This window comes from Entelurus aequoreus, linkage group LG10 (assembly GCF_033978785.1).
Source record: "Entelurus aequoreus isolate RoL-2023_Sb linkage group LG10, RoL_Eaeq_v1.1, whole genome shotgun sequence".
Lineage (NCBI taxonomy): Eukaryota > Metazoa > Chordata > Actinopteri > Syngnathiformes > Syngnathidae > Entelurus > Entelurus aequoreus.
This window is the reverse complement of record NC_084740.1, coordinates 77,953,593-77,979,186: the sequence shown is the minus strand read 5'-3', so window position 1 is coordinate 77,979,186 and position 25,594 is coordinate 77,953,593. Positions and strand designations below refer to the sequence as shown.

At 34.9% G+C, this 25,594-nt stretch overlaps 1 protein-coding gene across 8 annotated transcripts in view; it reads right to left on the bottom strand.

Annotated features, from left to right (window-relative positions):
• tbc1d4 (TBC1 domain family, member 4) overlaps positions 1–25,594 on the bottom strand; it is an 83,459-nt gene that overhangs the window by 10,117 nt on the left and 47,748 nt on the right. For 3 of the 8 annotated variants that reach the window (XM_062061805.1, XM_062061803.1, XM_062061807.1), the window contains exons 13-19: positions 22,379–22,531; positions 14,645–14,799; positions 11,559–11,741; positions 8,959–9,114; positions 5,033–5,191; positions 4,846–4,946; positions 1,217–1,360 (exon numbers count right to left, since the gene is read on the bottom strand). In XM_062061805.1, coding sequence (XP_061917789.1) covers positions 1,217–1,360; positions 4,846–4,946; positions 5,033–5,191; positions 8,959–9,114; positions 11,559–11,741; positions 14,645–14,799; positions 22,379–22,531 — 1,051 coding nt within the window. Of the gene's footprint in view, positions 1–1,216; positions 1,361–4,845; positions 4,947–5,032; positions 5,192–8,958; positions 9,115–9,390; positions 10,617–11,558; positions 11,742–14,644; positions 14,800–14,965; positions 15,844–22,378; positions 22,532–25,594 lie in introns of those variants that run through there. The other 5 variants (XM_062061806.1, XM_062061808.1, XM_062061810.1 and 2 more) reach the window with 4 other exon arrangements.

Here is a 25,594-nt window from a genome sequence, read left to right as displayed (position 1 = left end):
TCCCTTTCAGGCAAAACTGGACAATCATGCATTACATACTGTACATTACCTTTTGCACTATATTAATTTATATTATTATGTGTTGTCAACTTGTACTTCTTTATGTCATTGCCTGAAATAAATAAATGAAAAAAATGAAATGAATATACACACTTTTTTCTTAGTTTGTGTTTTGTCTTTTTGCAAATAAATTAAATGAAAATAAATGAATAAATTGTGATTATATCACTTGTTTTAGACTATATTAGTAATATTTAACAATATTAATTATTATTATATTATTTATTTGATGTATTTAGACACATGGTGTTTGTTTCAACTTTTTTGTTTCTACACTTTTTAACAATATCTTTTTTTGCGAATAACATTCCAACATATTTAAATACTTATTTAAGGATTTTATATGAACTTATAAAAAGAAGAGAAGTAGGGATGTCCGATAATGGCTTTTTGCCGATATCCGATATTCCGATATTGTCCAACTCTTTAATTACCGATACCGATATCAACCGATATATACAGTCATGGAATTAACACATTATTATGCCTAATTTGGACAACCAGGTATGGTGAAGATAAGGTACTTTTTAAAAATAATAATAAAATAAGATAAATAAATTAAAAACATTTTCTTGAATAAAAAAGAAAGTAAAAACAATATAAAAACAGTTACATAGAAACTAGTAATTAATGAAAATGAGTAAAATTAAGTGTTAAAGGTTAGTACTATTAGTGGAGCAGCAGCACGCACAATCATGTGTGCTTACGGACTGTATCCCTTGCAGACTGTATTGATATATAATGTAGGAACCAGAATATTGATAACAGAAAGAAATGGGGGAGGGAGGTTTTTTGGGTTGGTGCACTAATTGTAAGTGTATCTTGTGTTTTTATGTTGATTTAATTTTTTTTTTTTTAATTAAAAAAAAACAAAAAAAACGATACAGATAATAAAAAAAACGATACCGATAATTTCCGATATTACATTTTAACGCATTCCGATATTATCGGACATCCCTAAAGAGAAGTAAAAGTTTGACCACAACAGTACAATAATTTCATTATTATAAACACTGCTCTTGTAAGACGACAAGAAAATAAGAAAAACAACTTTATTTCCATTAAACTATTATTATTATTACAATACTTTTGCTATTTTTTCAGTTATTCATTGATGCATATTCAAATGTACTTAGTTTTTCTAGAGCGCACTCACCTGCAGAGAGACCATGTCCGGCTTGTACTGGCGTCTGATGCCGAGGTCGTACATGAGGAACTTGAGCGCGTCGAAGGCCTGCTCCTCGCTCATGTGCAGCAGCAACACGCCCGCCACGAAGCTGACACCCTGACAGTAGCCCACCTGCCAAACATCAAGCAAAGGGCAATAGAACATGTGTGAGTCTTTTTTGGCCAGTATTGCTTTAACACTCATTTTGGATTAGCCTCCTGTTCCAGCAGGTGGCACTGTGGTGGAAACAGACTTTAGTCCCTATGAGGAGGTTCCAAACATTTCTACAGGAAAGATGCTAAAAGCAATCCAATGTATGCTCTCAGCAATATAGTCAATATTTACACAAAGAGTACATCTTATCAGTAAGTCAGGTTCATTTTAAAATATGTCCAGGGCCAATAAAAGGGATCTGAAGATAATGAATAGGAACAAGAATTGGAAAAGGAATAAAAACAAAAAAAGTGAAAACAACAAGAGTAAGGATAAGATTATGAAGAGAGTTAGAACAAGGAAACAAAGGAACAAGAAAAAGAATAAAAGAAAAACATTCTAAAACAAGGAAAAAAATAGGAATAGGAACCGGAATAAGAACAGAAACAAGAATACAAATAAAAACCAGGTTAGAACAAGGAGATCAGGAAAATGAATGGGAAAATGTACTAGAACAACAAAATAAATAGGAATAAGAATACAAGCCTGAATAAGAAGAGGAACAACAATATGAATAAGAATAAGAACAGGATTAGAACAAGGAAACAAAGGAACAAGAAAAAGAATATAGGAAAAACATTCTAAAACAACAAAATAAATAGGAATGAGAATAGGAACCAGAATAGGAACATAAACAAGAATACGAATAAAAACTAAGTTAGAACAAGGAGATCAGGAAAATGAATGGGAAAATGTACTAGAACAAGAAAATAAATAGGAATAAGAATAAGAACCTGAATAAGAACAGGAACAACAATATGAATGACATTAAGAACAGGATTAGAACAAGGAAACAAAGGAACAAGAAAAAGAATATAGGAAAAATATTCTAAAACAAGAAAAAAAAATAGGAAGAAGAATAGGAACCAGAATAAGAATAGAAACAAGAATACGAATAAAAACTAAGTCAGAACAAGGAGAACAGGAAAATGAATGGGAAAATGTACCAGAACAAGAAAATAAATAGGTATAAGAATAGGAACCGGAATAAGAACATAAACAAGAATACGAATAAAAACTAAGTCAGAACAAGGAGATCAGGAAAATGAATGGAAAAATGTACTAGAACAAGAAAATAAATAGGAATAAGGAATAGGAACCTGAATAAGAACAAGAACAACAATATGAATAAGAATAAGAACTGGGTGAGAACAAGGAAACATAGGAATCAGAAAAATAATGTTGGAAAAACATTCTAAAACAAGAAAAAAAATAGGAAGAAGAATAGGAACCAGAATAGGAACATAAACAAGAATATGAATAAAAACTAAGTCAGAACAAGGAGAACAGGAAAATGAATGGAAAAATGTACTAGAACAAGAAAATAAATAGGAATAAGAATAGGAACCGGAATAAGAACATAAACAAGAATACAAATAAAAACTAAGTTAGAACAAGGAGAACAGGAAAATGAATGGGAAAATGTACTAGAACAAGAAAATAAATAGGAATAAGAATAAGAACCTGAATAAGAACAGGAACAACAATATGAATAAGAATAAGAACAGGATTAGAACAAGGAAACAAAGGAACAAGAAAAAGAATATAGGAAAAACATTCTAAAACAAGAAAAGAAATAGGAAGAAGAATAGGAACAGGAATAAGAACAGAAACAAGAATACAAATAAAAACTAAGTTACAACAAGGAGAACAGGAAAATGAATGGGAAAATGTACTAGAACAAGAAAATAAATAGGAATAAGAATAGGAACTGGAATAAGAACAGAAACAAGATTACAAATAAAAACTAAGTCAGAACAAGGAGAACAGGAAAATTAATAGAAAAATGTACTAGAACAAGAAAATAAATAGGAATAAGAATAGGAACCTGAATAAGAACAACAATATGAATAAGAATAAGAACTGGGTGAGAACAAGGAAACATAGGAATAAGAAAAAGAATGTTGGAAAAACATTCTAAAACAAGAAAAAAAATAGGAAGAAGAATAGGAACCAGAATAAGAACAGAAACAAGAATATGAATAAAAAGTAAGTTAGAACAAGGAGAACAGGAAAATGAATGGGAAAATGTACCAGAACAAGAAAATAAACAGGAATAAGAATAGGAACCTGAATAAGAACAGGAACAACACAATATGAATGACAATAAGAACAGGAGTAGAAGAAGAAAACATTTGAACAAAAAAAAAGAAGAAAAAAAAGTACTAGACCAAGAAAAGAAAAATCAACAATAGAAACAAGAAGAACAATAGGAACAAAAATGAGAACTAAAACAAGAATAGAAACAAAGGTAAGAATAGGAACACAAATAAGGACAGGAATATGAATAGGAACAAGAACAAGAATAAAAACATACATCAAAGGAGGAATAGGAATATAATTATAATTTCTTAAACTTTCCTGCACGTTTGTTGTGTCTTAGTCCTTTTTGTCAGGGTGGGAAAATAAATAAATACAACTAGAAGAGGAATAGGAAAAGGTATGGCAACAGAAATGGGAACAAGAACATAAACATAGACAGGAATGTGAATAGGACCTGGAATAGAAATAAGAAGAGGAAAAAGTGTAGGTAGAACAACATGAACATAGATAGGAATGGAAATAGGTAGAACAACAGAAGTAGGAACAATAATAAGAATGGAAATAGGTAGAACAGAAGTAGGAACAATAATAAGAATGGAAATAGGTAGAACAACAGAAGTAGGAACAATAATAAGAATGGAAACAGGAACAACACAATAATAGGAACAAGTATAGAAACAGGAATCGGAACAAAAATAGTGATAGGAATAGAAAAAGGAACATGAATAAGAATAGTAACAAGATTAGGAACACACTTTAAAAACAAAACTGCTGAAACAGCAATATTGTTTTATTTAAGAAGTCCTGTTAAAAATGTTTTTATATCAATTGTGAATAAATTAGCTTGTTTCATCATTTGTTTTTTGGATTCCTTTTCATTCTGTTTGACTTTATTCCTGTTATATTCCCGTCCTTGCTCTGCTGTGTGAGGTAGTGCAGTGATGGACATGACATATTCTGACTTTATTCCTGTTATATTCCCGTCCTTGCTCTGCTGTGTGAGGTAGTGCAGTGATGGACATGACATATTCTGACTTTATTCCTGTTATATTCCCGTCCTTGCTCTGCTGTGTGAGGTAGTGCAGTGATGTACATGACATATTCTGACTTTATTCCTGTTATATTCCCCCATCCTTGCTCTGCTGTGTGAGGTAGTGCAGTGATGGACATGACATATTCTGACTTTATTCCTGTTATATTCCCATCCTTGCTCTGCTGTGTGAGGTAGTGCAGTGATGGACATGACATATTCTGACTTTATTCCTGTTATATTCCCGTCCTTGCTCTGCTGTGTGAGGTAGTGCAGTGATGTACATGACATATTCTGCCTAGCAACAAGCGGCCATGATTATTATTTGTACCTCAGTGTCCAGCAGAGAGTAGGCTTTCAGCAGGTTGTAGAGGGACAGCTGTCCCGCACCCAGCTGGGCTGAGAAGTACTCGTGGGAGGGGAAGGTCCGGCCTGAGACATCATGGCGATACATGATGATGATACATACGATATCGATTAGCCTCATGTGCTTCCTTTGTAATGACAAAATGGAGCACCTAAATCCACCAGAATGGCGTGTTGCTGGGCGGTCAGCTGCTTGAGCAGGTCCCTGTAGGGCGTGTCGGGGACGTGTTGGCGCTGAGGAAGTCTGTGACACAGGCGGTGCTGATGGCAGAGCAGCAGCCACACCTCCCCACGCCGGCTTTTGGGAACACCTGAACACAAACACAACAGGTGCTTATTTCACTTGACAACCCTCCCGTTTTTAGCGGGAGAATCCCGGTATTCAACCTCCCGGCAGAGATTTTCTCCCGACAAACTCCCGGTATTCAGCCGGAGCTAGAGGCCACGCCCCCTCCAGCTCAATGCGGACCTGAGACCGAGTGGGGACAGCCTGTTCTCACGTCCGCTTTCCCACAATATAAACAGCTTGCCTGCCCAAAGACGTCATAACATCCAGGGCTTTTATAGAGTGCACAACTGCGCACACAACAAGGAGACGAAGCAGAAGAACGAGGAAATTACAGACATGGCGGCCGAAATGATATACTCATCATGAACGGAGAAGTTAAACAGGACAATACTGCCATCTAATGGATAGCCACTGGAACACTGAAATTCAAGTTGTTGTTTTTTTTTCTATGTAAATAAAATAAAATTTAAAAAATATATATATAGCTAGAATTCACTGAAAGTCAAGTATTTCATACATATATACCGTAATTTCCGGACTATAAGCCGCTACTTTTTCCCCTCGTTCTGGTCCCTGCGGCTTATACAAGGGTGCGGCTTATTTACGGCCTGTTCTTCTCCGACACCGACGAAGAGGATTTCGGTGGTTTTAGTACGCAGGAGGAAGACGATGACACAATGATTAAAGACTGACTTTTCATAGGCTGGTTATTTTGATAACGTACAGGCGAGCACTTTGTATTACTTTGCACCGTTGTATTATTTGTACTCTGCACGAATGCTGTTCGCCATGTCAAAGATGGGAAAGTTTGATTGAATGATTGAAAGATTTATTGTTAATAAATGGGACGCTTTGCGTTCCCAAACAGTCATCTCTGTCCCGACAATCCCCTCCTTGGTAGCAGGAACCCCTATATACTACGGTAATTACACATCAAAACCCTGCGGCTTATAGTCGGGTGCGGCTTATATATGGAGCAATCTGTATTTTCCCCTAAATTTAGCTGGTGCGGCTTATAGTCAGGTGCGGCTTATAGTCCGGAAATTACGGTATATATATGAAATACGCGAGTTGGTGAATTCTAGCTGTAAATAACCACGCCCCCCACCCCCAAACAACCCCCCCTAACCCTAACCCTAACCCGCACTAAAAGTTCACCTCCAGGCAGCTACAACCCTAAACTAACACCCTCCCCGGATTGCTAATAATCAAATGTAAACAATCAAATGCAGATACTTTTTATTATGCCTTCTGATCTCTCTCTCTCTCTCGCTCTCTTTCTCTCTTTCTCTCTATATGTCCACTACTTGCTGTCCATATCCTCCCCCCCCCCCTCCACACCCCTGATTGTAAATAATGTAAATAATTCAATGTATATACTCTGATGATTATCTTGTGTGATGACTATATTATGATGATAGTATATATGATAGTATATATCTGTATCATGAATCAATTTAAGTGGACCCCGACTTAAACAAGTTGAAAAACTTATTGGGGTGTTACCATTTAGTGGTCAATTGTACGGAATATGTACTGTACTGTGCAACCTACTAATAAAAGTCTCAATCAATCAAAAAAAAGTGTGAAATGGCGCTCCCTAGTGGCGGCGAGCCCTAATACAAGCTATTATGAATGAAGGTGACAGATTGTTTGGTAAACGTATAGCATGTTCTATATGTTATAGTTATTTGAATGACTCTTACCATAATATGTTACGTTAACATACCAGTTGGTTATTTATGCCTCATATAACGTACACTTATTCAGCCTGTTGTTCACTATTCTTTAGACATTTTAAATTGCCTTTCAAATGTCTATTCTTGCTGTTGGCTTTTATCAAATACATTTCCCCAAAAAATGCGACTTATACTCCAGTGCGACTTATATATGTTTTTTTCCTTCTTTGTTATGCATTTTCAGCCGGAGCGACTTATACTCCGAGAAATACGGTATTCATTATAGGGCTGGGCGATATGGCCTTTTATTAATATCTCAATATTTTTAGTCCATGTCACGATACACGACATATATGTGGATATTTTGCCTTAGCCTTGAATGAACACTTGATGCATATAATCACAGCAGTATGATGATTCTATGTGTCTACATTCAAACTAGGGGATGTCCGATAATATCGGCCTGCCGATATTATCGGCCGATAAATGCGTTAAAATGTAATATCGGAAATTATCGGTATCGGTTTTTTTATTATCTGTATCGTTTTTGTTTGTTTGTTTGTTTGTTTTTTTAATTAAATCAACATCAAAAACACAAGATACACTTGCAATTAGTGCACCAAGCCAAAAAAACCTCCCTCCCCCATTTACACTCATTCACACAAAAGGGTTGTTTCTTTCTGTTATTAATATTCTGCTTCCTACATTATATATCAATATATATCAATACAGTCTGCAAGGGATACAGTCCGTAAGCACACATGATTGTGCGTGCTGCTGCTCCACTAATAGTACTAACCTTTAACACTTCATTTGACTCATTTTCATTCATTACTAGTTTCTATGTAACTGTTTTTATATTGTTTTACTTTCTTTTTTATTCAAGAAAATGTTTTTAATTTAGTTATCTTATTTTATTATTATTTTTAAAAAGTACCTTATCTTCACCATACCTGGTTGTCCAAATTAGGCATAATAATGTGTTAATTCCATGACTGCATATATCGGTTGATATCGGTATCTGTAATTAAAGAGTTGGACAATATCGGAATATCGGATATCGGCAAAAAGCCATTATCGGACATCCCTAATTAAAACATTCTTCTTCATACTGCATTAATATATGCTACTTTTAAACTTTCATGCAGAGAGGGAAACCACATCTAAAAGTGTATTTATGAAACAGTTATTAAGCAGTGGCACAAACATTCATGTCATTTTAAAACAGAAAGTGCAAGATTGTCAGAGACATTTTAAAACAAGCTGTAAGTGCACTTTTGTGCATGATGTCACTAAGATGACATATCAAAACAACACTCAATTAAAGTGCACTTTTTGTACAGAACGCCACTACAATAGTTTAAAACTAATAAAGTGCACTTTTGTGCATGATGTCACACAAGATATTTCAATAAGTGTTAAATAAAAATGAGCTGCATATCAAATAGTGTATGTCCTTCACTATGTGGTAGGTTCCTACGGTCGTATCTCCTTCTGTTGTTGACTATTTTTTTTCATACGGTGTTGATGTAGAAATGGTTGCTTGTGCATTTTGTGGGTGTGGCACCGAACGGAGATGTTGACATGCGGAGTTTCAAGCACTCTTCATTCATTTTCAAATGATGCTACATATTAGCAGTAATGCTACTTTTTTGTAGCAATGCTTTTTCCCCACACCTGACATATTACGGTTGTCTGTTCGACATCTTCCCGCTTGAAGCCAAACCACCGCCAGACGATGGACCCCCTGCTGTTTTTCTTGGGAATTAATTCTTCCTTCATTTGTTACCAGAGTCACACCTTTCTCTCGTATTACCACTCGCACCGCAGCTAACGTTAGCCATGCCGCTACCTCTCTGCTCCGCGAGGGCGTATACGTATGTGACGTACGTAAGAAGGTGCGCTTGTTTTATGTCTCTGTGAGAAGGAGGGACAGGAAAGAGTGAGAAGAGCCTGTAGTGTAATGCCCGCAGCTAAAAGCAACTGCGTGAGGACGTATACTCCAATATCACCATATAGTCATTTTCTATATTGCACAGAGACAATATATCCAGGATATCGCACAGCCCTAATTGATTATCATTCCTATTTGTTGATAGATCTTTGTTACCTTGGCAGAGTGCACGGTAGAGCTGCTCCTTGTCCTGCAGGACTGTGCTTCTTCCCGGCGTGGTCAGTTTCTTTTCCCACAGCGCCTCTTTGGATTCTGAGCCCACTTCCTGGTAGCTCAGCTTCATCTTGCGGATGTGCAGCTCATCCCTGCTCGCTACACACGTGTGTATTATTTTAATAAGTCATATCCACTTCAGGGGTTTTCACTGTATAATCATGGACGCCCCTCCCTCACACCTCACATTACTGGAAGCCACCACTTAAAAGCCACAATAACAAAACCACAATAATCGCCATCATCAGTGACGCTTGAAGCCCAAAGACAAGCAGACAACAAGCGCTGGAGGGACCAAAGCCATGCAAAATGTTCAATACATTTAATTTAAGAAAGGAGTGTGTCTTAATCACCGAGAATCCCAGTGCTGCTTACCTTCTATTGAGTTAAGTTATTCACTGTTAGATCCTCACACAAAACAAAGGGAAATACATCAGTTGATATACACTGTATATATATATATAACATAAATATGTATGAAGCAAGTACATAAATGTCCATTGTATTTTTGCATTCTAAGTAATAATATCACATTTCTATATTCTGTGTTGCAGCCAAGAGTTTTTCTTTTTTCCATTTCATATATATATGCTAGTACTACACAGAACTTAGAGACAGGTGTTTAATTAATGGGAGACCTTTTGCATTTTTGTCCACAAGTAATGATAATTAATATTTCTTATTAGAGATGTCCGATAATATCGGTCTGCCGATATTATCGGCTGATAAATGCGTTAAAATGTAATATCGGAAATTATCGGTATCGTTTTTTTTATTATCAGTATCGGTTTTGTTTTGTTTTTATTTGTTTTTTATTAAATCCACATAAAAAACACAAGATACACTTACAATTAGTGCACCAAGCCAAAAAACCTCCCTCCCCCATTTACACTCATTCACACAAAAGGGTTGTTTCTTTCTGTTATTAATATTCTGCTTCCTACATTATATATCAATATATATCAATACAGTCTGCAAGGGATACAGTCCGTAAGCACACATGATTGTGCGTGCTGCTGCTCCACTAATAGTACTAACCTTTAACACTTCATTTTACAAATTTTCATTAATTACTAGTTTCTATGTAACTGTTTTTATATTGTTTTACTTTCTTTTTTATTCAAGAAAATGTTTTTAATTTAGTTATCTTATTTTATTTGATTCATTTTTTTAAAAAGTACCTTATCTTCACCATACCTGGTTGTCCAAATTAGGAATAATAATGTGTTAATTCCACGACTGCATATATCGGTTAATATCGGTATCGGTTGATATCGGTATCGGTAACTAAACAGTTGGACAATATCGGCATATCGGATATCGGCAAAAAGCCATTATCGGACATCCCTAATTCTTATTTCTATGGAAATGTATCCATTTAAAAACACCATTCAGAATTAATAAATTATTACAAAAATACAACAATTTATCAATAATAATAATAATTATTATACATATATACAACATAACAAAAAAATAACAAATATGGTACAATAATGTAATTTATAATTCAAATTTATATAATACATATTTGTATATGATTTCATATAACATAATTTATCTATAATAGTAATTATAGAAATGAAGTGGTAAAAAAGAAAAAGCCAAAGTAATATTAAATGTTTATTTAATTTATATTATTTTATAATATTTATATAATGGTATATAATATTTTGCAAAATTTTATATAATGATATATAATATGGCTATAATGATAACTAGAGTTTCAAAACATTTCAATATATTAAATACTATATATTCATATAAAATGGGAAAAAGCCCAAGCAATATGATCAAAAGCGGCAAACTTTTTAGGACTAAAGTCCTACTTTTGGTTCAAAAAATCGTCATAATACAAAAGAAGTTACACTTTTACAAAAGTTAAAAAAATAATAATAATATTACAAAAAAGTTTTACTTTTACAAATTCGAAATTGCTAAAGCAACAAGTTGTAATAGTATGATAATAAAGCTGTATATATTTATGAGGGAAAATGTGTATCTCTGAGAAAAAGTTAAGTTAAGTGAAAAATATATTATACTTTGTAAAAAGTATTTTTAAGCTATGTTAGAAGAGAAACAGAAAATCTACGATGGGAAAAAATGCAATATTAAGTCCATTAATTGTAATAGTACAAGAAAAAAATCACTATTATTGATTCACCTATAAGTAATTAAAAGCAAAGACAATTTGTTTTTTGATGTAGTCAAATAATTGCTATGTAAGCTATTTCAACTATAAATGCATGTGTCAAACAACATTGGCCATCCACAAACAACAAATTGATAGCATACATTTTAACCTTCTTTGTATGTTTAAGTGAACATGACACACACACACACACACACACACACACACACACACACACACACACACACACACACACACACACACACACACACACACACACACACACACACACACACACACACACACACACACACACACACACACACACACACGCGCACACAACCTCTAAATACATGTAACGCACGCCAAGATGGCCACCTCTGACCTGTCCACATGCCCAGAGTTGACTCACCCTCCAGTCTCTGGTTCTCCTTCTCCATGCGCAGCAGCAGGATCTGCTGGCGAATGGCCGTCTTCCACAAGGCCCTGTAGTCCGCCGGCGTCCTCTTTGGACGCTCTCCCGCCGCCATGGGGTCTTGGTTTGAGTGCGAGGCGTGAGGCGAGAGCGGCAAAAGCTCCCTTGCGTCTGATTGGTCTGAAAACAGCATGAGAAAATGTATTAGGATGTTTAAAAACGACTGTTTTTTTTGGCTTTTGTGACCATTAAACATGTAAAAAAAATCCATGCATAATACAATTGTAATTATTGTTTCAATGCTTTACTATTAGAAAATAATGTAGTTTAAAAATGGCAATAATGAAATGAAAATTTAATTGGAGGAAAAAAAGTTAAGTTATGGTAAAACATGCATTTTTAGGATTTACTGTACTCACAATATTGTGATAAAATATATATTACCAGTTGAACAATCTGAATTATTACACAATTTTTTTTCCATTATTATTATAATAATAATTATAGAAATTAAATGGTTAAAAAAGAAAAAGCCAAAGTAAAATTAAATGTTTTACAAAAAATCAAAAATATTGTATAATATCATTTATAATATTTATATAATTGTACATAATATTTTGCATACTTTTATATAATTATATATAATATAGCTATAATGATAACTATGGTTTCAAAACATTTCAATAGTTTAAATACTATATATTCATATAAAACGGGAAAAAGGAAAAAGCCCAAGCAATATGATCAAAAGCGGCAAACTTTTTAGGACTAAAGTCCTACTTTTGGTTCAAAAAATCGTCATATTACAAGAAAATAAATGTTTAAACATAAAATTCACAGACTCTGGATTTTAAAAAGTTGAACAACGCAGATGTTTTGGTGAAAGCATAAATATTTATGTAAAAAAAAAAGTAATTTCATGTTTATATTAAAAATGTACCGTATTTTCCGCACTTTAAGGCACACCGGGTTATAAGGCGCACCTTCAATGAATGGCCTATTTTAAAGCTTTGTTCATATATAAAGCGCACCGCATTATAAGGCGCGTAGAATAGACGCAACAGTAGAGGCTGGGGTTACGTTATGCATCTCGTAGTTGCGACACCTGTTGTGGCTCAATATTGGTCCATATATAAGGCGCACCGGATTATAAGGCGCACTGTCAGCTTTTGAGAAAATTTGAGGTTTTTAGGTGCGCCTTATAGTGCGGAAAATACGATAGTGTATTTTTTTGGAGAGGGGGTGTAAATCAATTAGAAAGGTGATTATGTCATGAGAAAAAGTTATCACTCAATTTTGACAAAACTAACATTAAATAATAAATGTTTATTTTTGTTTAAATTATAAACACAATGTACATTATATTACTACAAATGTAAAACATTTACATTATCAAAGGCATTGTATCTATTTGTTTAAAAGTAAAATAAAATGTTTAAGTTTTTTCAAACTTATATTTAAAAATGAATTTAAAATAGTTGATCTTTACACTGTAGAAAGTGATGCTAGCAGCAACTTTCATCAATATTAAATGAGAAAATAATGTAGTTTAAAAATGGCCATAATGAAATGTAAATGTAATTGGAGGAAAAAAAGTTGTTAAGTTATAGTAAAACATGCATTATTATGACTTACTGTACTCATAATATTGTGATAAAATATATATTACCAGTTGAAAAATCTGAAGTATTACACAATTTTTTTTCATTATTTGTTTTATTAAATTGTTTTTACTTTTGTGACAGCTAAGCATGTTTAAAAAAAAGTGAGAATAAAATGATTAAATCATTTTTGCTGTAATATAACAAGAAAATACATTTTTTAACATAAAATTCAGACTTTGGATTTTTTTAAAAGTGAAAACGGGTTTTAAAAAGTTGAACAACGCAGATGTTTTGGTGAAAGCAGAAATATTTATGTAAAAAAAAACAAAAACAAGCAGTAATTTCATGCTTATATTAAAAATGTAGTGTATTTTTTTGGAGAGGAGGGTGTAATTCAATTAAAAAAGTGATTACGTCATGAGAAAAAAGTTATCAATCTCAATTTTAACAAAACTAACATTAAATAATAAATGTATATTTTTGTTTAAATTATAAACACAATGTACATTATATTACTAAATGTAAAACATTTACATTATAAAAAAGGCGTTGCATCTATTTGTTTAAAAGTAAAATAAAATGTTTAAGTTTTTTAAAACTTATATTTAAAAAATGAATTTAAAATAGTTGCTCTTTACACTGTAGAAAGTGATGCTAGCAGCAACTTTCATCAATATTAAATGAGAAAATAATGTAGTTTAAAAATGGCCATAATGAAATGTAAATGTAATTGGAGGAAAAAAAGTTGTTAAGTTATAGTAAAACATGCATTATTATGACTTACTGTACTCATAATATTGTGATAAAATATATATTACCAGTTGAAAAATCTGAAGTATTACACAATTTTTTTTCATTATTTGTTTTATTAAATTGTTTTTACTTTTGTGACAGCTAAGCATGTTTAAAAAAAAGTGAGAATAAAATGATTAAATCATTTTTGCTGTAATATAACAAGAAAATACATTTTTTAACATAAAATTCAGACTTTGGATTTTTTTAAAAGTGAAAACGGGTTTTAAAAAGTTGAACAACGCAGATGTTTTGGTGAAAGCAGAAATATTTATGTAAAAAAAACAAAAACAAGCAGTAATTTCATGCTTATATTAAAAATGTAGTGTATTTTTTTGGAGAGGAGGGTGTAATTCAATTAAAAAAGTGATTACGTCATGAGAAAAAAGTTATCAATCTCAATTTTAACAAAACTAACATTAAATAATAAATGTATATTTTTGTTTAAATTATAAACACAATGTACATTATATTACTAAATGTAAAACATTTACATTATAAAAAAGGCGTTGCATCTATTTGTTTAAAAGTAAAATAAAATGTTTAAGTTTTTTAAAACTTATATTTAAAAAATGAATTTAAAATAGTTGCTCTTTACACTGTAGAAAGTGATGCTAGCAGCAAATGTCATCAATATTAAACACCAACAGTCATTGCTGGATCCTAGTGATCCAGGTATTGACGCACCTGAGTGGTGCATGGAGGCCTTGTTCATGGGCGAGGCCACCCTCAGGAAGATCTTCTGCCTCCAGGAGACCCTGCGGGGGGTCGGGGTCAGAGCGCCGCTCACGGAGTCGTTGCTGCAGCCGGACAGCGTCCTCTTCCTGCCTTCGCCATTAATGCTGGAGGCGTGGGCGGAGCCACAAAGACAAACACGCCATGAGTGTGTCTGCTGGGTGTTGTGTTACCACAGTACACACACACACACACACACACACACACACACACACACACACACACACACACACACACACACACACGCTCATCTCTCCACAGATGAAACCTTACTCTGGAGTTCAAAGGATGATGCACAAGAAACATGTTGCAGCCGTGAGATTTGTTAATGAAGCAAGAAAGCGTTCATCAAGTGGGAAGATGGCTGTGGAATAAAACATTTCATGTTCATATTAGAGCGAGTATGACCAGGAAAAAGAGCTCAGATTGAGTTTTTAGCGTAAAAAGGCACCTTTTCTTAGACTACTGCGAACATGAACACATCTTAATGAACATGTTGTTGCCGTCATTGATAGGAAATGTTTGTTTTTCTTTGGAACGCAAGCACACATGTTTTTGGAATGCTCCTTTTATGGGCAAAAAAAGCTAAATATAAATTGGTCACAATTCCATTCTGCGCATTTATTTGTTTAAAAAAACCCTAACTTTTAATTGTATTTGCCGGTCAAATTTGCATTATTAAACACCTACACAGTATTAGTGCAGTGTCAATACAGCTGGTGGGTGTGCCATACGCTCACTGAGGTGTCATTTACCCATCAGTACCGTCTGGATTCAGGATTTCTTTTTTTTTTTTTTAAGATTCTTTACTATTGGGAGATAGGAAGTCTGTGCTATTGGAGTGCTTTCTAGTTATTTATGTTAATATTCTGATGTAAACAAAGTCATATTGGAATAGGATAGACTCATATTTATTGCAATACTAAGACAATATCAATTTTGTAATGTGACAAAAAAGTTTAAAGCATAGTTTTTGTGAAAAAAAGTAATAGAAAAGAATAAAGTTGTAATATTACCAGTATGAAGTATGTAACGAAATTTTGTTCTTATCTGTGCTGTAAAGTTCAAATTTGAATGACAATAAAAAGGAAGTCTAAGTCTAAGTCTAATAAAGTTGTAGTATTGCAGTGTTTCCCACACATTCATTTATTTGTGGCGGCCCGCCACGAAAGAATTACGTCCGCCACAAATAAAATAACAAATACATTTTTTTTATTTTTTTTGTCCTGTCCAGCTTCTCAGGCAAATCATATAGTTGATGTAGATGCCCGTATCGGCTGTTCAGATTTACTTTACTAAAGAGAAGTGTAGGATACTTCTCTTGTTGCCTTATTTGTATTTGACCACTACTGTTTTCTGTTTATGCGTTACTGACTGTGGCAGGACACCTCTGCCTCTGTTTCACTTTATGTTGCTGGTAAATAATATGCTTGTAGTAGTAGGCTAAAGTTAAATGATTTAGTATGCACTAATCAAAGGGGCAGAGCTTTAAGAGACATTTTAGCTTTTATATTTTATAAGATATATTTTTTGTAAGAACCACAATTAATAAATATATTTCAGTGAATAACTTATTGTTCAAATCTGTATATAAATATGTACATAAAGTGTTGTAATTATATTGTAAAATGGATGGATGGACGTTTAAAACAAAACTGTTATTATTAATTAGTAAGTATACATTTTTTAAGCCTTTTTAGAGAAAATCATATCATTGTAGTAAATTATGCAAATTCCTCAATGATGTCATGGTGACCACGCCCATAGCCACGCCCCCACCGCCACAGGTATCTTGGCAGTTTATGGGAAACACTGTATCGTCTGGGGAAACTTTGCAGTATCATAATGATAAAGTTAAATGAAAAAAGATTAATATGAAAAAAACATTAATACGGAAAAAGTAGTTAATTTTCATGACTGAAAGTTGTGTTTGGGGGAAAAAAATAAGTCATATTGTGAGAATAAAGTCGGAATACAGGATTCAAATCTTAATATTGCCAGTCTTTTTTTTCCCCACAATAGTTTTTAGTTAAGAAAAATAAGAAAGTTATCATATTGAAATTGTAAAATTACTCGTTTAAAGTTGTATTGTGGGGGGAAAGATAGCAATATTATAACAATAACTGTGTTTTTAGCTGAAAAACTACGCAGTCTGAGAAGAGGTCGTTACGAGGAAAAAAAGTAGGACTGTCAAGAGAAAAAAGTAGTAAGAAAATAGTACATTTAAACACTTGTGCACCCCTAGGGTCCGAAATGAGCACTACAAGTGTTCTGTATGCGATACGATTGTTTAGTTTGTAGGTTAGCAGTCTGGAATTTCGCCAGGGAGGTGGTTTTTTTTTTTTTTGCAAAATCGCATAGTGTTTTTGATTGCAACATTGTTAGAATATGATATAAACAAAGCAAACACACTTTCTACTGAGAACTATTTTGGCCTCATTGACTCCCACTAGAAGTATTATTTTTAACAGACTGTAATCCTGGGGCCGTACTTATCAAGCTTCTTAGAATGACTCCTAAGAAGTCTGCTAAGAGTTGACTTAAGAGTAAATAAATTCTTGGCTGAAAGCTGCACTTAAAAGTTAGTTATCAAGCGTCTTACTCACACTTTCAGCGAAGTGTAGGACTGAATCTTAAGTGTCACACTCAGAGCTGAATTACGACATTACTATGTGCCGTAAACAGAATTTTAGGTGACGTCATTTCTGTGTCCATAGAAATGACCAATCACGGAAGGGAATCCCTTGTCTAAGAATAAAGAAATATCTTGGAAATATTTAAGTGGACAATGGGAGTGTATATTTTGACAATAAACTACAAAATAATACAAAACAAACTAGTCCCCTCCGGCACTCACGCTACCGCTCCCTCTCTCCTCTCGCCCACACACTCACTGACGTCACTCACCTCACGGCCACACACATACGCTACTGTCATAACATTTTCTTTCCAATTCATTAATTAGGCAACTAATTTGAAACTGGTGTGGGTGGCTCTATATATACTAGCCCACTGCAGCCACATGCAGAAATCAACAAGGAATCGAAAAGTATTAAATCTGTGACAAAAATAATATCCGCTCTGTGTAAACGATACCGTTTGATCAGCTGCTCGTCATCAAAAAAACAAAACATTGTTCCGTTCCCTGAACGTTGGCGCACGTCTCTCTCGCCTCAGTGCCATCCCCTGCTGGCAACTCCTAACCACTTAAGACACCTCTGAAGGTCTCTTAAATATCGTGGAGAGTAGGAGTGATTCTTAGACTTAAGAACGTTGATAAAAAGCTTTTATTCGTAAGTTTGAGAGTAGGACTAAATTTCGCAAATTCTCAGGACTTAAGTGTAAAATGGCACTCTAAGACGCTTGATAAGTACGGCCCCAGGTATATTACTACTCTTTTTACGTGAAAATTCATCTCATTCTTGCCCATTAAAAAACAAGAAAACCTTGTTTTGGTGTAATTGCACCCCTTTACCACCACATGGCCAGAACACCCTGATGAATAATTCTCATAAATGAGTTAACCATTAAAGCGCTGAATTGCAATGAAAAGGATGTCGGCCAGTTATATATAACATGGCAGATAAATAGAAAATATTTGTATGAATTCAAACTCAGCCAGTTCATTCTAGTTCAGTAGGCACGATAAAAATGATCTTTTTTTTGTCTGTTGTATCAAAACCAATGTTGTTAGGAATTATTGACCTATTCAAGGCTGTAATTACTCAACCTTAAATATTTCATACGGCAACATTTTCTACTGCTTGTCCCTTTAGGGCAGTGGTCCCCAACCACCGGGCCGATTGGTACCGGGCCGCACAAGAAATTTAAAAAAATATATATATATTTTTTTTTTAAATGAAATCAACATAAAAAACACAATATATACATTATATATCAATATAGATCAATACAGTCTGCAGGGATACAGTCCGTAAGCACACATGATTGTATTTATTTATGTAAAAAAAAATTTTTTTTTTAAATTTTTTTTTTGTTGTTGAAATATTGCATATTTACCTTTATTATAAAAACTGTTATTTTTCACAAAAAGGCCATAAAACACAAGAAAACCATTAAAAAAAATAAAAAAAATTAACAAAATAAATTATAACAATGGAAAGATCTAAAGTTGTTAGATTTCAAGCATGTAAAGTAAATAAAAATGTAAATTTGTTGCTGCCACTTTGTTGTCGGGTCCCTTTTCGATCCTAAGAGTAAGAGTGTGTAGTCAAAAAGTCACAATCATTATTAATGCATTCTAAATATTAAATAAATACGATCAAAAGTCTGCTTACAATGCAACCTCTGAGAACTGCTCTATTCTGCCTGTAGAGCCCTAAAAAACACCTCCATTAAGATTTTACATACATGACCTAAGTAAATATGTAACGTAGTAACGGGCACATTTATGAGAACATTTCATTTCTACGTATTTTGATCATTTTAAGCATTCATTTCAAAAACGCATCACGACATTCACTTTTTTTTTTTTTTTGACATCACCCATTTCTGCTGACTGCAGACTTTATGAGAGCCAACAAACATAATAAATCGTCTCTTACTGTACAATGTCTGCTGTCATTAGGATGGAGACGGACAGGATGTTCATATATTACAATTGAGATGACAAGGGGGAAGGGTTCTCGCCATTGCTGGGTCTAAATTGGCTGTCGAAGTGGACCAAATTGTCGGAATACATCCTCATCTTTCTTCTATCCGGGTAAGATGCATGATTTATGATCTACAGTAAACTTCCAGGGAGCAAAGAAGCGAGTCACGCAAGCTAGTGATCACGTCGTTGCTACAAATAGTCTGTCTGCGTTAGCGCTTATAATAGCAATATCACTAATACTTGGTTAATATCAAAGTGAGGGAAGAGTGGATGGTGAGATCGGTGCGGCGTCTTCAGTAATGCGGACGCTGTATCGATCCGTTGTGGTGAAGAAGGAGCTGAGCCGGAAGGCAAAGCTCTCAATTTAGTGGTCGATCTACGTTCCCATCCTCACCTATGGTCATGAGCTTTGAGTTATGACCGGAAGGACAAGATCACGGGTACAAGCGGCCCAAATGAGTTTGGGTCTCTCCCTTAGAGATAGGGTGAGAAGCTCTGCCATCCGGGAGGAGCTCAAAGTAAAGCCGCTGCTCCTCCACATGGAGAGGAGCCAGATGAGGTGGTTCGGGCATCTGGTCAGGATGCCACCCGAACGCCTCCCTAGGGAGGTGTTTAGGGCACGATCGACCGGTAGGAGGCCACGGGGTAGACCCAAGACACGTTGGGAAGACCATGTCTCCCAGGAGGAGCTGGACCAAGTGGCTGGGGAGAGGGAAGTCTGGGCTTCTCTGCTTAGGCTGCTGCCCCCGCGACCCAACCTTGGCTAGGCGGAGGAAAAAGGATGGAGTGTTGTTGGTGCTTTTTGAATGGTTATTTGTTGGGTTTTATGTGCGAAATAGATGAGCTCCCATTGCCTCGGCTGTAAGCAAACTTTTATTTACAAGTTAGAATGCTTTTTTTTTTTTTTAAATCCATCCGTCGTCATGTCTTTCCTAATGATTGTGAACGACAGGCAAAATTACCGTAATTTCCGGACTATAAGCCGCTACTTTTCCCCCTCGTTTTGGTCCCTGCGGCTTTTATGACGGTGCGGCTTTTTTTTACGGCTTACGGTAACCAGGGGCGCGCACTACCGAGAGCAAAACAAAGAGTAGGAGAGCGTCAGCGACAGTTTGCGCGAAGGAAGTGTTCATGCAAACACCCTCAATATGGAAAACAAACGGAGAAGTGCATATGATGCTGCTTTTAAGTTAAAGGCAATCGATCTGGCTGTCAAAGAAGGAAATCGAGCTGCTGCACGTACCCTTGACTTGGCTGACGACGCCATTTTGGACCTGTTCTTCTCCGACACAGACGAAGAGGATTTTGGTGGTTTTAGTACGCAGGAGGAAGACGATGACACAATGATTAAAACCTGACTACCGGTAATACCGTTGTATTATTTGTACTCTGCACGAATGCTGTTCGCCATGTCAAAGATGTGAAAGTTTGATTGAATGATTGAAAGATTTATAGTTAATAAATGGGAGGCTTTGCGTTCCCAAACAGTCATCTCTGTCCCGACAATCCCCTCCGTGGTAGCAGGAACCCCTATATACTACGCTAATTACACATCAAAACCCTGCGGCTTATAGTCGGGTGCGGCTTATATATGGAGCAATCTGTATTTTCCCCTAAATTTAGCTGGTGCGGCTTATAGTCCGGAAATTACGGGTACAAAAAAAGTGCAGTTCCCCTTTAAAGTTACGCCATGATTTCGGGAAACAATTTTTCCAGTAACATTACAACTTTGAAATGATTGCATGTACTATATTTACTGTATTTTTCGGACTACAAGTGGCAGTTTTTTCCATAGTTTGGCCGGGTGTGCGACTTATACTCAGGAGTGACTTATGTGTGAAATGATGAATACTTTAGCGTAAAATATCCAATAATATTATTGATGTCATTCACGTAAGAGACTAGACGTATAAGATTTCATGGGATTTAGCGATTAGGAGTGACAGATTGTTTGGTAAACGTATAGCATGTTCTATATGTTATAGTTATTTGAATGACTCTTACCATAATATGTTACGTTAACATACCAGTTGGTTATTTATGCCTCATATAACGTACACTTATTCAGCCTGTTGTTCACTATTCTTTACACATTTGAAATTGCCTTTCAAATGTCTATTCTTGCTGTTGGCTTTTATCAAATACATTTCCCCCAAAAATGCGACTTATACTCCAGTGCGACTTATATAGTACTCTGTATTTTATGCTGCTGCTGTCACATATACTGTAATGTTGTACATGGTAATTGTTATATATTGTATATATGTTATAGACATAATATATCTGTACATATAATATACTGTGCACATATGTATATATTCGCATATATTTGTATATATGTTATATTTTATATCGCGATATTTAGTCTATTTATACCTGCATTGTCCTTTCCATCCTTACACTTTCCATCATTGTAACTGAGCTACTGTGTTGAACAATTTCCCTTGTGGATCATTAAAGTTGTTAAGTCTAATATGTTTTTTTCCTTCTTTATTATGCATTTTCGGCCGGTGCGACTTATACTCCGAAAAATACGGTATACACTATTTTGCTTCTAAAGGTCTCCTCAGCAGACAATGATGATTTATTCCGTGTCGTAATGAGGATGATCCTGTGCGAGTGACATTTGACAAGGCTCTGGCTGGGTAAAAGTCATCCATCATGCAAACGTTAACCTTTCCTTTTGCGCCGAGCAGACAGCCACGCTTCACCTGAGCGTCACACTTCAAGTCGGCTGATGTTAATAAACACACAAGCTGCAATCCGGTTAGAGGCGTCAATTGTGCAGCCAAGACTTCCACGTTCACATGCAAGCGCCACAACAGAGGTCGGAGGGGGGTCGGAGAGGGGGGGGGCGTATCAGCGTCCCCTTCTACTTCTGAGCGAAACAGGAAGAGGGCGTGTCCGGCGGCAGGAAAGAAAAGGCTGGACAATGTTCTCAGGAAAAGACCAAAAAAAGAGGTTTAAAAAGCTGAGTGTTAAAGTGTTTGGACAGCCAACACGTAAACATGTCCTGTCACCCCCCCGGTAATAGTAGGAATCATTGCAGCCAGTTTGTCGAGCGCCGTCACCTCCTGAGGCTCCCGCTGTCGGTCAGCGAGCTGAGGGAGCCCAGCGAGCCCTGGTAAAAGCTTTTCAGGAAAGTGGGAGCGGAGAAGGAGGAGGGGAGGCTGAAGGACTGGCTCTCCGACACGCTGCGCGTTCTCGACACGGCCACGGGACTGCTTGAGCGCACATGGAAAACAAACACGTTACACACATGGGAAAGGGGCAAAAAGGGGAAAGGAGGGCGTTTGATGCGTGTAAACGTGTGAGGTTATCCTTTATTTATTTTTGTTGGCCAGGAGCTGGAGGCTGCAAATTAATCATGTTGTGAGCGTGTGAGAATGATGCAACATTTACTACTGCGACAACAATGTAAAGCGTCCACTCAATATTCAGCAGTAGTTTTATTTTGAAACTTATTTGTGAATACAGTAGTAGGGATGATGCTTGATAAGAAATTATCGAGTTCGAGCCCATTATCGAATCCTCTTATCGAACCAATTCCTTATCGATTCTCTTATGGAGTCCAGTTAGGTTGTTGTATATGAAAAAAACACAATATTTGGTTTAACAAAAGCTCACTTTTACTTTATAAGAAAATTTTTTTTAAATAAAATAAATATTGACTGTTACCCCCCTAAAAAAAATGAAAAAATAAAATATTGACTGTTGTTACCCAAAGTATATTAAGTGGGATTTTTCAGGAAAACAAATATATACAGTAACACAAAAACAACCTGTCTCTGTGATCACTATAGGTGTATAAATAATAATATAGTGTTAAATAAAATCAGTCCCTCAGGCACAAAACTGAAAATAATACAGCTCTCCAAAAAGTGCACTTCTGCTGCTATTGGAACATCCTAACTACACACACTATGACACTAAGAACACCACAGTCATCAATCAACATTTCTTCCCCCCTTACATGAGAGCGAAGCCTAGCAATAATTGCATATTGCCTGTTCTGCCCTCACTATTCGTGTTGAGCTTATACAGCTTGGCAGACAGCTAACAAACAATCCAAAGCAGATTCATCCATTTAGGCTCTTTATTGTTGTTGATCTTGCTTTGTCTTTTCCTATCTATACTTTTGTCTTGCACTGGACTGTTTTTGGGTTTTTTTTAAGCTGAAATACACACAATGACAAATGTATAAGCTATGTCAATCAATTAACATACTGAAATGTAATACACAATATGTAAATATTAGCTTCACACAAATATACAGTACTATCATCAAACAAATACTTCTGAGGGTTGAAACTATTTCGATGGTGGAAATATACGACTGGCAGCCATTTTAAGTCCTCAAAGCATCCATTGAAACAGTGCACAAAAATCGTTGTTCAATAAACATCTCAGTATCAAACTTAACCACTTTCCACTTTAATATTGAGTTACATAAACAAGTTAAACAGTTTACTTACAGACTTATCTTTTCCAAGGTTTGTAAGAGCTAACAACTTGTCTACTTCTCAATTGTCTCAACCCGTAAGTGCCCAAACTAATGTCGCGTAGTATTTTCATATGGCCACAAGGTGTCAGTAAGAGTCTACAATCAAATGGGCATAACATTGCAGGTCCCACAGGGCATTTCCTGTACGTGGGAAGGGATTCGTTCCCAGGGATTCGAATAAAGAACCAACTCTTTTTCTTTACTATAGTGGCCTTGATAACGGGAACCGGTTCTCAAAAAGGGATTAGAGTCCATGGAATCGGTTCTTTTCTTATCGAACAACCGGGAGAACCGATTTTGAACATCATCCCTATACAGTAGGATATAGTACAAAAACAACCGTATACTTAGTGGAAAACCGACTAATTCTGTGCCTTGGAAAATGTTTTTTTATTTTTCTCTTTAAGTTTATAATAGTTTTTTATTTGGCAAACTATTCAATTACAGTCATATTTGTAGTTTTGTGTATTGTAATAACATTGTGTTTTTGTGTAGAAAATAGATTTTTGTTTTTTTAAAAACGGTGTTTTGGTTTAAAGAAAAATACATTATTTTAAAATAATATTTTTGCTGTTTCGAGAAAAAGCTGATATATTATGTAACAGAATATTCAAATCGTAACATCGCCAGTATAGTAGTGTGGTGATTTTTTTTACCCACAATATTATAACAATCATGAAAACTTTGCGTTACAGGAATTCCGCGCGTTTACAAGAAAACAATAAAATTGCTGTAATAATTTTAGAAAGACATAATTTACAAAGATAATGTCGTAAACATTTTTAATATTCAAGAAAAAAGTGAAATAAAATCTAAATAAGATATAAAGTTGTAGTGTTCCAGTTTTTTTTCCAATCCTTTTTCATGAAAAAAAGTAAAATTAAGAGAAGAAGGAAGAACTTCACCGACAAAAAGGTTGTATTGTTGTGAGAAAAAAGTTGCAAAATGACATGAAAAAGCTAGTTGTAATATGACTAGTAATAAATTGTAGAATTGTGTGGGGAAAAATGTTGCCGTACTATAATGATGACATTTATTACAAAAATTTGTTTTGTCATAAAAACAATTTTTTTTATACGAGAAAATACGAGAATAAAGTCATTTATAATAAAAGCAGTAATATTAGGAGAAAAATGTCAAGAGTTCAGTATTAAAATCGCTAGTTTAAAGTCAAAGTCGTAATTTTTTTGTGTATATATTTTGTGAAGAAGACTTAATATTGCTTCGGGAAAAAAAGTTATGAGAATATATTTTTATGCGTAAAAAGTGTTATTTATGGGAGGGAAATGGGAACAAAGTTGTAATATTACTCATTTAAAGTTGTACTGTGGAAAACAAAGTTACACTCTTAGAACAATAAAGTTCATTTGTGGTGAAAAAATATGCAATATGAGAAGAAGTCATTGCGAGAAAAAAGTAGTAATGTCAAGAGATAAAAGTAGCACATTCAAAGTGAGGGGAAAAAAGGACTATTACAAAAACAAAGTCAGAACATAGGATTCAAATATAATATAAACTCACAACATTTTTGTTATACAGTATTATAAAAACAAAAGGAATATAACGGGAAGAAAGTGCTTATGGGTAAAAAAGTGTAAGGTTTTGAGAAAAAAAGTTGTTACATTATGTGAAAAAAGAGTTTTTGAGAGAAAAAAATAAAGACCATCTTAAAATTATCGTATTCGGGGGCAAGTTACGATTCAAAAAGTAATATAATAAAACTGAGTAACTTTATAGCAACTCAAATTAATGATTTAAGATACATACATTTTCTGAGGAACAA